Source organism: Rhamphochromis sp. 'chilingali' (genome assembly GCF_963969265.1).
Source record: "Rhamphochromis sp. 'chilingali' genome assembly, chromosome: 10".
In the NCBI taxonomy this organism is placed as follows: Eukaryota; Metazoa; Chordata; class Actinopteri; order Cichliformes; family Cichlidae; genus Rhamphochromis; species Rhamphochromis sp. 'chilingali'.
Genome location: NC_137937.1, coordinates 37,844,652 through 37,857,249, shown reverse-complemented (window position 1 = coordinate 37,857,249; position 12,598 = coordinate 37,844,652). Strand labels below are relative to the sequence as shown.

General features: G+C 49.8%; 1 protein-coding gene across 3 annotated transcripts in view; it reads left to right on the top strand.

Annotated features, from left to right (window-relative positions):
- dapk1 (death-associated protein kinase 1) overlaps positions 1-10,939 on the top strand; it is a 61,846-nt gene extending 50,907 nt beyond the window's left edge. For all 3 annotated transcript variants that reach the window (XM_080894102.1, XM_080894103.1, XM_080894104.1), the window contains 9 exons: positions 7-105; positions 2,951-3,028; positions 4,894-5,110; positions 7,348-7,533; positions 7,624-7,821; positions 8,186-8,324; positions 8,731-8,851; positions 8,964-9,152; positions 9,502-10,939. In XM_080894102.1, the coding sequence (XP_080750228.1) occupies positions 7-105; positions 2,951-3,028; positions 4,894-5,110; positions 7,348-7,533; positions 7,624-7,821; positions 8,186-8,324; positions 8,731-8,851; positions 8,964-9,152; positions 9,502-10,797 (2,523 nt within the window). In that variant the 3' untranslated portion in view covers positions 10,798-10,939. The remainder of the gene's footprint in view (positions 1-6; positions 106-2,950; positions 3,029-4,893; positions 5,111-7,347; positions 7,534-7,623; positions 7,822-8,185; positions 8,325-8,730; positions 8,852-8,963; positions 9,153-9,501) is intronic.
- The last annotated feature ends 1,659 nt before the right edge of the window (positions 10,940-12,598 follow it).

The following is a 12,598-nucleotide window of genomic DNA, read 5'->3' as shown; positions in this document are numbered from 1 at the left end:
TCACAGTCCGGCAGAACTCCGCTCCACCTGGCGGCGAACAACGGGAGCCTCGAGGTCGTCCGCCATCTCTGCCTGGCCGGAGCGAACATCGACGCTGTCACCAACGTAAGGCACCTCTCTGTTTTACCGCTCGGGCGGGTGCAGCAGCACCTCGTCATCATCGTGATGAGACTCTGACAAACCCAGTGCAGCCCTTTGGTCTGTAGGACGTGTTCACACGTGAAGCTGCTGCGATCTGTGACTCGAGTATGGTGGGGGCGTGGTCCACGCCGACACGCCTCATATAGTATGTAAATTGAAACGTCGCTCCCGTGCTTGTTCAGATATTGTTTGCGTGGCGATTGTTCATTTTCTGCTGGGGCTGCAGACGAAGGCGCCGCTCATGAATCCTCAGTAAAACTGGGAAATTCTTCTGGCATCGTTCCCTTACCTCCGCCCTCGTCTCCGCCCGGCTCAGCTGCACCACCTGTTTGTTTTTTAATAATCTCATCCTCTCAGAGGTTTTCAAGGCGAAACCTTCTCCTTGTTTCTTCTTTCTTCATGTTACTGAAGTTCTTTCGACCTCTTGAACCCTGATGAGCTTCCTTGCAGTGTCCCATCCACTTCCCTCACAGTCTCTCGCTTTGAGCTCTTAAACTCTTATTAGAATATTTAAATCCCAGCTGGCAGTTTGAGAGCTGCACCATTAAATCAAATGAAAAGTCTGCTGAGGATTTTAAACATTAGTTATTAACATGTTTGGGGGCTTTAAAATTTCTCTTTGAAAGTCCAAGAAGTAAAAAACTGTGAGCACAACTTCAAAACTGTTAAATTTCCAAAGACGTTTCCTGTAGTTTACGTCTGTGGGGTCGTTACGAGCGCTTAGCTTTGTTCAGGAGATTGTGCAGCAAGACTCCTGTTTGTCACTGTGTTTGCTGCACAAGGCAGAAGAAAGCGAGCAGGAGAAACGGCTTCGTTGTTGTGCAGATGAGATATTTAAGACGAGTGAATCCAAGCGTGGATTTGGTGACTGCACAGAGACGTTTGTGCCGAGTCTGCGCGGCAGGTGAGGCGTTAAAGGCTTCAGCAGCCGCGGGCTGAGAGCTTTTATCCAAGCGCTCGGGATCAAACGGTTCCACATTCAGCCCTGAGTGGGTTTGACTTCACGGATAAGTGGGAGTTCATGTCCAATCGTTTTAGATCCGAAAGGATTTTTATTTCTCGTTCAAAGCTCAGCGCTCTGAGCTGATGCTTCTCCACGCCGAAGGCCAGGAGATGACTTCATCCGAGCCGCGTCCAGGATCCAAGTGGTTTTATGAAGAACTGTTATCGTGATTTTATAAATCAAACGTAATTGAAAGAGTTATGTCACGAGCTAAAATTTCATTTATGTGAATGTTAATGTTGATCGTTTGAAGTCTCTAACAAACAAAAACACTCGTGTCAAATGTTCGGTACAAGAACTGGACTCACAGTGAGCGAAGAAGCAGCCAAAGACCGAAAGAGACCTTCAGCGCGTCAGGGTCGGCGCGTCAGCCTCCATCACGGGCGCCTCCCTGCTTCTCCTGCCAGAGCTCACAACATGACCTCAGTTGTTATTGTGCAGATGTTTTCAGCCTGTTCAGATATGATTTCCAGATGTTTCCAGCGTTCTCCGCCGATATCAGAAGTAACGTGTTTTTGTCCGTCATTGAAACTCGTCTCAGAGCCTCAAATCTAATTCTGCTCGATCCTGATGCATTATGTTCTTTCTTTCATTCCATTGAATTGATCTGGTTCCAGCAGCAGACGATCCGCGCTGAGCTTTTTCCCTCTCTGCCTTCCCGGGATGTTAATATTGTATGGCAGCTGATGTGCTGTGCATGTTTCATCTGGAGCGCACACTGGGATGTATAATTCAGTGTCAGGGAGGACAACGGTGCCTCTGTGATCTCTGCCTGGTTTTTCTGTGGAGGCTGAAATATTCTTCCAAATCATTCCAGCCTCTGCGATTTCACCGTTACTCGTCGTTCCCGAGCTTCCGTTTCAGCAGATATTTAGTCTGGGCTGGAAATACTGTGGATGATCTAATATTCCTCACATAACGCCAGCCGTTCATCTGTCACTGCCAGGCATCAGTAGTAATAATCGTGACACTCAGCCATCTGTGTGAGGCGAGCACAGCGAGAGCGTCCACGCGTCTAAATGCTCAGACTTCATTTACCCAATCCAGTCGGCTCGGGAGGTCGACGATGTCGAAGTCCGATCGTCACGACGAGCTGTTTGGGAGGAGGCGGCGGCGCTCTGTGGGCGTTTCAGGCGTCCGTGCAGGTTTTCCCAGCGGAGCGTCAGCCAAGCCGGACAGTGACAGATACATGAACGCTGTCAGGAATGTGGCGTTTGTGTCGGAGCGCTGGAGCGGAGAGGGAAAGTAACCTGTGTGTGCGCGTGCGTGCGTGCGCGTGCGTGCGTGTGTGTGTGTGTGTGTGCAGCTGTAATTAATCCACTGACATCAGCTGAGAGACGACGCTGCGTGATGAGGAATAACTGTCATAACAAACAAAGGTCACTTCAGGCGCATCGATCTGATTTATGTAAATGTCGACGTTTTTGGAGAACATTCATTAAATGAAAGCAGCTGACTAATAAATCACTAACAGCAGACGTCAGCATCGATCAAAACAAAATATCTGCTGAATTTCCTGTTATGATGAACAAGTAAATAAATATACAAATATAAATGATTTGTGTATCTAATCTGCTGGTTCTGATCTAAACTGGTTGAACACGTGATGTAAGTTTGGGGGAAACACTCAGTTAAAGTAAAAGCAGCGTCTGCTGAACTGGTTTAACAGGAAGCTCTTTTTTGTGCTCGAGCTCCTTTTTCATTATATAAACTCCAGAAAACGAATGTCCTCAGTGGAGCTGAGGAGGAGCCAGAGGAGATGTGATGTTTACTAAAGACCTGACTTTTTTTGTTTTCCTCCTGCAGGATGGAAAGACGGCGGAGGATTTGGCTTCGGCCGAACATCACGAGCACGTCGTGTCACTGCTGGGAAAGCTTAAAAAGGTAAAGAGGAAGAAGAAGGCTCAAAAGGCTCGAGTTGGACTGATGTGTTAAACCAAGTTGTGTCAGCTGAGCTTGTTTGAAGAATGAGGCTATAAAAAAAAAATGATGTGATGCTGTGAACGCGGTTTAGGAAGTGCAGATGATGATGATGGTGGGGGTGATGAGGCACAGTCGGGCTTCACAGTCGTCACACTTGGTCTATTTCGGTGCAGAGGTGTGGAGAGAGACGTCTCGGGAAGACGGGAGGTGTTAGATTTTAGCGATCCGCCGTTTTTAGACTTTGGGGCGCAGTTTGCTCGACACGTGAAAGGACGAACACTCGGTGAAAGCCAAACCTTTCATCTCCATGACGATCAGCTTCACCCTCCACAGCGGCGTGTGTGCGTCCGGTGTTCCCGGTCACAGCTACCAGGACACGCTCAGACTCCTCGTCTAAAGCTACGTGATGCCGACGTCTCTTTTTTTCTAGAAAACCTGCTGAGAATCGGTGAAAACATGAAGCAGCAGCTGTGAAAACAGCCGCCGTCTGCACATGCTGGGCTAATCTCAGACACTTTGGCACGTTTGAAAAGGCCGACTTGTCGAGAACCAAGAGGGGGAGAAACCCGGCGGCTTGAAACGAGAACTCGTTCGTTTTAAAGCCGGATTCTGTGAATCACACGTTTTGAAATTGGAAATGAATTATTTTTTGACACGTTAGCATAACCCAGGTGGGATTAGGAGCGCGTTCACATCCCACGTATCTGCTCGCAGCATTTGGGGCCACTTCTGATGCGTGACTCATTGGATGGTTAGAGAAACGTCTTAAACGGCTCCATCGAGCTGTCAGATCTACGGCGGCGTGAGCAAGCAGCTGGCTTTTGTTGTAAATGTTTCCTGCGGCTGAGTCACTGTTTCATTTTTACAAGAACATTAAGAGCAGTTTTAAAAACCGTCCTCGTAGCCCGAAGAATCGATGATGTTTGGAAGAAAGCGTCTCCTGTAACGCCGCTCACAGCCACGGCGTTTCAATGCTGTCACATTTAAATGTTTTATAACTGAAGTATTTATAGACACATAAGATATGGAACGTTTTGTTTGAGTCACAGGAACTCTCCTGTTCATCCACCAAAATAAAAGCATTTAAGCTTCCTGCGTTGTTTTTAACCACTCTGTCCAATGAATGGTAGACAGACGCCTGCAGGCGGAGCTCACATCCTCAGTTTATGGTTCACCTGCTCAGCTGTGAGATAGCTAACCTGTGCATGAAACTTTTCTCTGTCACCACCAGGGGGCAGAGTTTCACCTGCAGCTGCGATGTCACCGCAGAGCTAAGTGGTGACATTTAGCTCGATTTAGTGATTTTGATTCTCTCTCCCCAACCAATCACAGCAGATGGCCCCGCCCCTCCCTGAGCCTGGTTCTGTCGGAGGTTTCTTCCTGTTCAAAGGGAGTTTTTCCTTCCCACTGTCGCCAAAGTGCTGCTCATAGGGGGTCATATGATTGTTGGGTTTTCTCTGTATTATTGTAGGGTCGACCTTACAATATAAAGCACCTTGAGGCGACTCTTGTTGTGATTTGGTGCTGTGTAAATAACACTGAATGAACTGAATTTGTTGGATGGAGCTGACACTGCTGCCTGTGGCGTTGAGCTAAAGTACAGCCCAGCTCTGGTTCCACATCAGCTGATATCTCTTCAACACAATACGCTGATGTGTATTTTTAAATAAGCTTTTCTGCAGTTTGAAGCTGACATAATGTGCAGCAGCACAAAATCTGATTAGTTGAAATGTGTCATGTGATTTTTGGGGCCTTGTGGGAGTCGTGTACAGGTGTCTGTGACCTGAGCTGTCGATGTCTTCTTCTGTGGTGTGTTTTTGGGTCAGGACAACCACAAGCTGAGCTACATCCAGCAGCTGCGGCCCACTCAGACGGTCCAGCCCCGGATCAAACTCAAGCTCTTCGGACACTCGGGAGCCGGGAAGAGCACGCTGCTGGAGTCTCTGAAGTGCGGCATCCTGCGCAGCTTCTTCAGGAGGAGGAGGACGCGCATGACCAACGCGGCCCGGCACCCCAACTCGCCCGTCAACTCCAAACCTCCCGGTAGGTGACAGACAGGTGGAGTCGCGTCGTCACCAGCTCAGCATTAATGCTTTCACTGCCGCAGCGGTTAGCACCGCCCCCTCACAGCAAGAAGATCCTGAGTTTGTGCAGGTACAGACAGGTGTGTGTCACCTGGTGACAGCTCTGAAAGGCCCCACCCCCTCCAATCACCCTTCGGCTACACATGCGAATGTTGGTTGGGATAAGCAAAGAAAGACACACAGAGACTCCTTCGTTTATTTGTGAGGAGTGCAGTTAATCAGAGGAGGCGTCTCCCTGGCACATCTGTCTCAGAAAACTTCAGCGTGAGTCATTTTATTAAATGTCTTGTTTTATCCACGTTGTAGACGCAGCTGTTGTTGCTGCTCTGATGTGAGCATGAACATGAGCCCTCACAGTCTCGTACTGAGATGCAGTTTGAATCTCACAGGGTGAAATTGATAAAAGCTGATCAGTTCTCCTCGTTATGTCCTCTGGAGTAAATGATAGATGAGCACAAATGGAACAACTGTCTGCTGAGGGAAACCGTTCAGGTGCTGCTCTGAGGCTCGGGTATCCAGAGGTCTGTGAGGTGTTCGTGGTTTTCAGGAAAGTGCAGTGACGACGTGTTCAGTGTCTTGCCTGCCTGCCCTCCTCTCCCCTTTAGCTGCTCTGTTATGCGCCGCTTGCAGCCATTACGTGACGCCCGGGCTGATAACGGTCAGGTGCGTTAGCCGACTCCTCCGTCTGTGAGCCTGCCGGCGTCTCAAAGAGTCAGCGCTGGTCCGTATCGACCGTTTGTTGTTTCTGCAGCGATACGTGACGTGAATCCAGCCAAAGACAAAGAAACACAAGTGTCGATATTTTAGCGTCGCCTCCCGAGACCGCTGAACGCTGCATATTGATTTTGTGGCTTTCAGCCTCGGCGTGCGCTGATATATTCTTTTATTTCCTTATTTGTAGCGAACTTTGAAATGTCGCGGAGCTCCATTAACGAGAGGCCTCGTCGTGAAAGGTGCTCCTCGGTAAAAGGAGCGCTCTTTTTAGGCCTGTTAGCGAGAGAAGATATGAGCAGCTTCGCTTCACTGAACTCTGAACCGCCCGACGTTAAACGGCATGAAAACAGCTTTTTCTCTCCACGTCGAGAAAATGAGCGGAACCTGTTGGCTTTAAGGATTTCACTCATTTTACACCGATCACAAAAACCAGGACGTGAGAACATTTTCCTCACGTTTAGGATGAGAGAAGATGAGATGGGTTCATTGTTTTCTGCAGTTGCCAGTTGGTGGAGGATAAAGTCTTCATCATCGTCGTCTGCAGTGCCGAGCAGACGCTTGCATGTTCAAACTGAAGCCGTGACAGCCGACTGTGAAACGGCGGAGGCAGCTTTTATGTTAGTGCAGAGAGGAAAACGAGACACACACACACACACACACGGGTTTTTCACAAAATGCACATCTAACAAAGGTTTTGGCCTCTCAACGACTGGAATTAAAAGATTTGCAGCCACTAATACTTTACAATCTCTTTATTGAAGTATAAAATCCCATCAGAAATGAAAACATTCGGATGAAATAAACATCTGTTTTGTGGATGTGTGTCCAGATGTGCCTGAGTTTCTGACTTGTCCTTCGCTGTGCTGTGAACAACCATCGTGCGTCTGGCGTTTTCCCCGATTTATCCGCGCAGACGCTCACTCGTCCGTCTCAAACATCTTCTCTCCTCCAGCTCTTTACACCAGCGATGATGTCACACTGATGTCTGTGATCACCCAAAGACCAGGATGTAATTTTACTGTGATTAAGACCTCAAAAACAAGCTGTAGGTGTGGTCCCGAAAATCCAAACTGTCCCTGCAGAGTGGATTCATTAGCAGTGAAATGGCGCCCCCCTGTGTTTGCAAGCGGCGGTTATTTGGTAAAGATGATGCAGATGTGTTTGCTGCAGCAGAGAGAGACATCTGCACTTAATCTGAAATACTTTGAGCGTTAGTCACAGTCGATCGCGCGCTGAAGTACAGCAGAGATCAGAACAACAACCTCTGAGAGCAGAAACCAGCCGCTGTGTCTTTAAACACCATCACCGCTCAAACTGTGGAGCCAAAAGTCAGGATTTATTCCCTGATCTAACAGCAATATAGTGCTGCAGGTTCTCTGCTTCTCGTGTGTGTCCCTGCTAAATAAAAATCAGTAAAAATTCTGCATTAACTGAAAGTAGTCCCGGTGGTTGTCATGGTTTCTCCTCCATGTCTGTGTTCAGTGTCGGTGAGCATTTCCAACCTGTACCCCGGCTGTGAGAACGTGAGCGTGAGGAGTCGCAGCATGATGTTTGAGCCCAGCCTGACCAAAGGCGTGCTGGAGGTCTTCTCCCCCGTGCACAGCGCTCTGTCTGCGGCTGACGAACAGGCCACCAAGGCCATCGACATCCAGCACGCCAACATCCACGGTGAGAGCCGCGAGGATCCCCGCGGAGGACGTTCACGGTTAAACCTGTGTGTGAAATTCAAGCAAAGCTCACTCGGCTCCCTCTCTGTAGGCGTGGGAGATTTCAGCGTGTGGGAGTTTTCTGGAAACCCGGTCTACTACTGCACCTACGATTATTTTGCGGCCAACGATGTCACAGCGATCCACGTGGTCCTGTTCAGCCTGGAGGAGCCGTACGAGACCCAGCTGGGCCACATCACTTACTGGCTGAACCTGCTGAAGGCCCTCACCCTGCCGCAGGAAAGCATCTGTAAGCAGACCAACCATCTACTGCCTTCGTGCGGTCGGTGGATGGTCGACTTTAATCTTTTTCTTAAAAACATCGATATGTTTGAGGTTAGGAGCAGATCTGCAGACAGGAAGTAGAAGCTGCAACGATAGAGAGTCGGCAGGTTTGAAAGTCTTTGTTTCCTGAGTAATTGGAGAAAAATACGAGTTTTCACTGATACTTCGCCAAGAGTTTGGCCTTTTTGAAGCTTCATTTAAACAGTTTCGTGCGAGGCTGTGGGAACTACATTTGCTGTTGCAGCAGCCAGACAGTTACACAACCTCAACACAACCTGATCATGATAAGCTGTCTACTGTGACGGTTCACAATCTTAACTTTTCTTCAGCTTTCGGTGGTCGGATCCAGCAGCCTCTCGCGGTCGTCCTGGTGGCGACGCACGCCGACCTCGCCGACGTTCCCAGAGCGTTCTCCGGAGAGTTCAGCTACGACAAAGAGAGGGCGCTGCTCAAGGAAGTCAGGAACAGGTGAAGAGCACCTCCTCTCCATACTGCACCGAGCGGTGCCAGCTTAAATCACGTCAGTCACATGATCCGGTCACAGCGAGCGTACGTCTCAGCCTTACTGATCAGACAGCAGATAGCAAATTCAGCAGTTTCACCGCTAACACAGCAGAGCTAATGTTTTGTAAAACCAGATCTAGAGTGAGGAGAGCTTGAGAATCTTTTAATGTTGCTTTGATGTTTATGTTTGAAAAAGTTAAAGTGCCGTCAGTCAGTGGAGATTATGTTGATGAGTAAAAAAGCAAGCGGCTTTTTGTCAAGACAGTCGATGCGACCTCAAAGAATCCCTGCAGAGAATAAATTAGACGTATTAATCACACAGATTTCAGTGATTTGTTACAAAGTTTGGTGTTTTTGGTTTTCGGTCCAGGTTTGGGAACGACCTGCAGATCAGTGACAAACTGTTTGTGATGGACGCTGGAGCCTCAAACTCTAAAGACATGAAGCTGCTGAGGAGTCACCTGCAGGAGCTTCGAGCCAGCGTCGTCTCCGTGAGCTCTGCAGACTCTCACTCCCCGTGTCCTCTTGTTTCTAAATGTCCTCATACCTGAACAAACGTAGCGTGGTCGTTTATTGTCGCCGCTTCCTTCTCCGTCTCTGCAGAGGTGCAGTCCGATGACGCTGCTGTCGGAGCGTCTGCTGGCCGTTCTGCCGACCTGGAGGAAGCTCAGCGGACCCAACCAGCTGATGTCGTGGCAGCAGTTTGTCAGTGACGTGCAGGAGCACATCAACCCGCTGGTGAGCCAGGATCACCTGCGCACGCTGGCCCTGCAGCTCCACAGCATGGGAGAGGTGAGTGTTTGACCAGGAGTAGGCAAAAGGAGTCTGTGTTTTACTCCTGAGTGCCAGCAGGGGGCACTGCAGGCTCCTGAATAAACCAAACCAGATGGTTTTCATCTGTGAGAACAGCAGCAGGAACACTGTGTTCTGTTTGTGTGCCTCTGCTCAGGAAGCTGAATGAGGAACCAAAACTTTATTTATTTATTTATTTGCATGTTTTTCACAGATAAAGCAAAAGTTCCATTTAATGTTGTTCCTTAAATATTTATTAGCTTCTTTCTGTATTCTGTCTTTGTCTCATGACATAAATTTTTCTGATAAACGTCCACGCGCTCACATTTCTCCCTCGTCTCCTCCACAGATCAACATCATGCAGAGTGAGACGGTGCAGGATGTCGTCCTGCTGGAGCCTCGATGGCTCTGCAGCAGCATCCTCGGCAAGCTGCTCTCCGTGGAGACGCCCAAAGCCATCCACCACTACAGGGGGCGCTACAGGCTGGAGGAGGTGCAGGCCCTGGCGCCTGAGAGCGACGTGGACGAGCTGCTGCAGATCCTGGATGCCATGGACGTCTGCGCCCGGGACGTCACCAACCCCACCATGGTGGATGTTCCCGCACTCATCAAGACAAACGGCCTCCACCGGTCCTGGACCGAAGAGGAGGAGGAGGAGTCGCTGCTCTACGGAGGCGTCCGAATCGTCCCGGCCGAGCACCTCACTCCCTTCCCTTGCGGCCTCTTCCACAAGCTGCAGGTGAACCTGTGTCGCTGGAGCCACCAGCAGAAGCCCGAGGAGGACGGCGCCGACGACAACGATGGAGATATTCACCTGTGGACCAACGGCGCCAAAGTGAGCCAGGCAGGAGTGGAGGCCATGATCCTCCTGGTCAACCACGGGCAGGGTGTGGAGATTCAGGTCCGTGGACATGATTCTGAGCGGGCCAAGTGCTACACCCTGCTGGACACCCTCTGCAGTATAACAGAGAACCTGCTGGCCTCCACGCTGCCCGGACAGCTCACCGCCAAATACTACCTGAGCCCTCAGCAGCTGCGGGAACACCACGCCCCCATCATGGTCTACCAACCCAAAGACTTCTTCCGGGCTCAAGTCCAGCGAGAGACCTCGCTCACCAACACCATGGGCGGCTATCGGGAGAGCTTCAGCAGCATCCTGGCGTTCGGCTGCGCTGAAATTTACCAGCAGGGGATTCTGGGAACGGACGTCCACATATCGGACGTGCCGCTGCTGGCTCGCCGGAAGCTGTGCCGCATGCTGGACCCTCCAGACGCCATGGGGAAAGACTGGTGCCTGCTGGCCATGAACCTGGGCCTCACTGAATTGGTGGCCAAATACAGCAACGGGACTCCAAACGGCACCTCTGAGCTGGACTTGGACTCGGACTCCCAGCAGGCCGCGCTGCAGCCCAGCCCGACGGCGGCTCTGCTGCAGGAGTGGAGCGGGCGAGCGGGCAGCAGGGTCGGCGTACTGATGGCGAAGCTGAGGGAGCTCGGCCGGCGCGACGCCGCGGACTTCCTGCTCAAAGCGTCGCCCGTGTTTAAGGTTAACACGGAGGCGCTGGGAGGAGCCGCCAACGGCTACCCGCCAACCTGCAACGGCGGCACATCGTACAACTCCATCAGCTCCGTCATTTCCCGCTGAGGGCTCGCTGTCCCCGCCAGACGTCAGGAGGTCGCTCTGACACGACGGACTCGTGCAATCTTTCCGGTCCAGCTGCTCACACTTTAATCGCTCCGTTTTGTTGCCGTGCAAACCAGATGTTGTGTTTGTGCTCTCCACACCTGTACAGCCGAGCTTTCCTCCCGCTACGAATGTCGTGAAAGAACCGAACGCTCCGAGCTCCAAAGAGGAATTCTGTGTTTTTCTTCTCTTTCTATCTTGTTGTTTGCTGCTTCCTAACGTCCCTCCTGCTGTCACGCACACTCCAGTCTCACTCCAAGGAACAGCGCCATTTTCTAATCTCCACGTGTGGTCAGAAACATGGCAGCTGCACGTGTGGCTCGAACCCGAGGGCTGAGTGTGTGTCGTGTTGCTCGCTCCATCCATCGCTTACATCTAATATCAGCTCCCTCCTCGCGTCTGGTTTACTGATGTGAAATTTGGTCGTTCAGCTTAGCGTTTAATACATTTACAGCATTTCTTTCAGAGTGCCTTGGTGGCCTTCTACCTCCCTGAAGAGCACAGCCAGTCTCATTGGTACAAAGCAGAAGTCTTTTCCAGATGTTTGGAGAACTGTGCCTTGTTGATATAAAAGTAAAATGAGTTTCTAACACGTCTATTTATCTGGCGGCTGTCACTAACACGAAGAAGACCATGTTGTATAAAAATAAAGGAGACCTGGTCTCGTGCTGTTTCACTTTTCACAAAAGCAAACGCACACAGATGTGTGGAGACGACACGTGTCAGCAGTGGGTGGAACCATTTCCTTCATGTTTGATTGGTGTGTTTGTTGATGTTCCTGCTAATCCTCAGTTCAGATTTCTGTATTCTTCCATCCAACAGCTGAAACCTTTACAGGTCCCAGAACTTCCCGTGAAGGTCTTTGAATAAACTCTGTCTTATTACAGTTTTGGTCTCCAGTTGGACTTTAAAGTCTGCTGGACTCAGACAGTCTAAGTCAAACCTCACCTTCACCATCACAGCTGCTGTTTTCAGATCGCTGTTCAGACCTCTGGCACGTGTGCAGCTGTGATCTCCCCGGAGCTTCAGAATTGTGCTCAAGTTAAGCATCGACTTGTATCAGATAAACAGATTTCTGAGTGCACATCATATCAAACCATGTCAATGTAAATGTCATTTGCATATTCAAGAGAACTTTTTTTTGCCAATCCAGAGCAGCTTACTTGGTAACAGCAGTCTGGTGTATTAGAGCAGCTTTGCATGATCCACAGTGCAAACTAATGCGCATTTATCTGTTGCTGGGCCTTAGTGCAGCCGCTCGGCCTGAAACAAGCTGGTTTTGCCCCTTTCTCTTTAAGCTAGCCTTCCTCGGATTGGCTGCCCCTCTCTAAAAGTAGGTCAGAATAGCAGGTGGGCGGGGCTTCAGTGCCTAAGATATTAGGTATATCCCGTCTCTGTGGTGTCATGGAGACACCCCGGAGCCAAAACCTTAGAAACAGAACGTTCTGCTTTGTACTCGCATTTTAATATCTGCGATTCCTTTTCTTCCTTTTCCTGAAAACTCCAGGGAAACTTTGGGACCTGTAAACATCAGTGTTTCTGTAAACATCATCTTTCATTCACACAAAGGGAAGTGTAGCCATTTTTACAGGAAAAGGAGGGTTTTCTAAAGGACTGTGTCGTATTGGGTGATGTTGACCTTTCTAAAGTGTAACAAGCTGCAAAGCAAATGTTTAACCCATCACAGGGTGGGCTGAGGACGCCCTCACGCTGAGTACTTTGAATAGAAAGTTTCACTAAAATGCTAAATTCTAATCAGAAA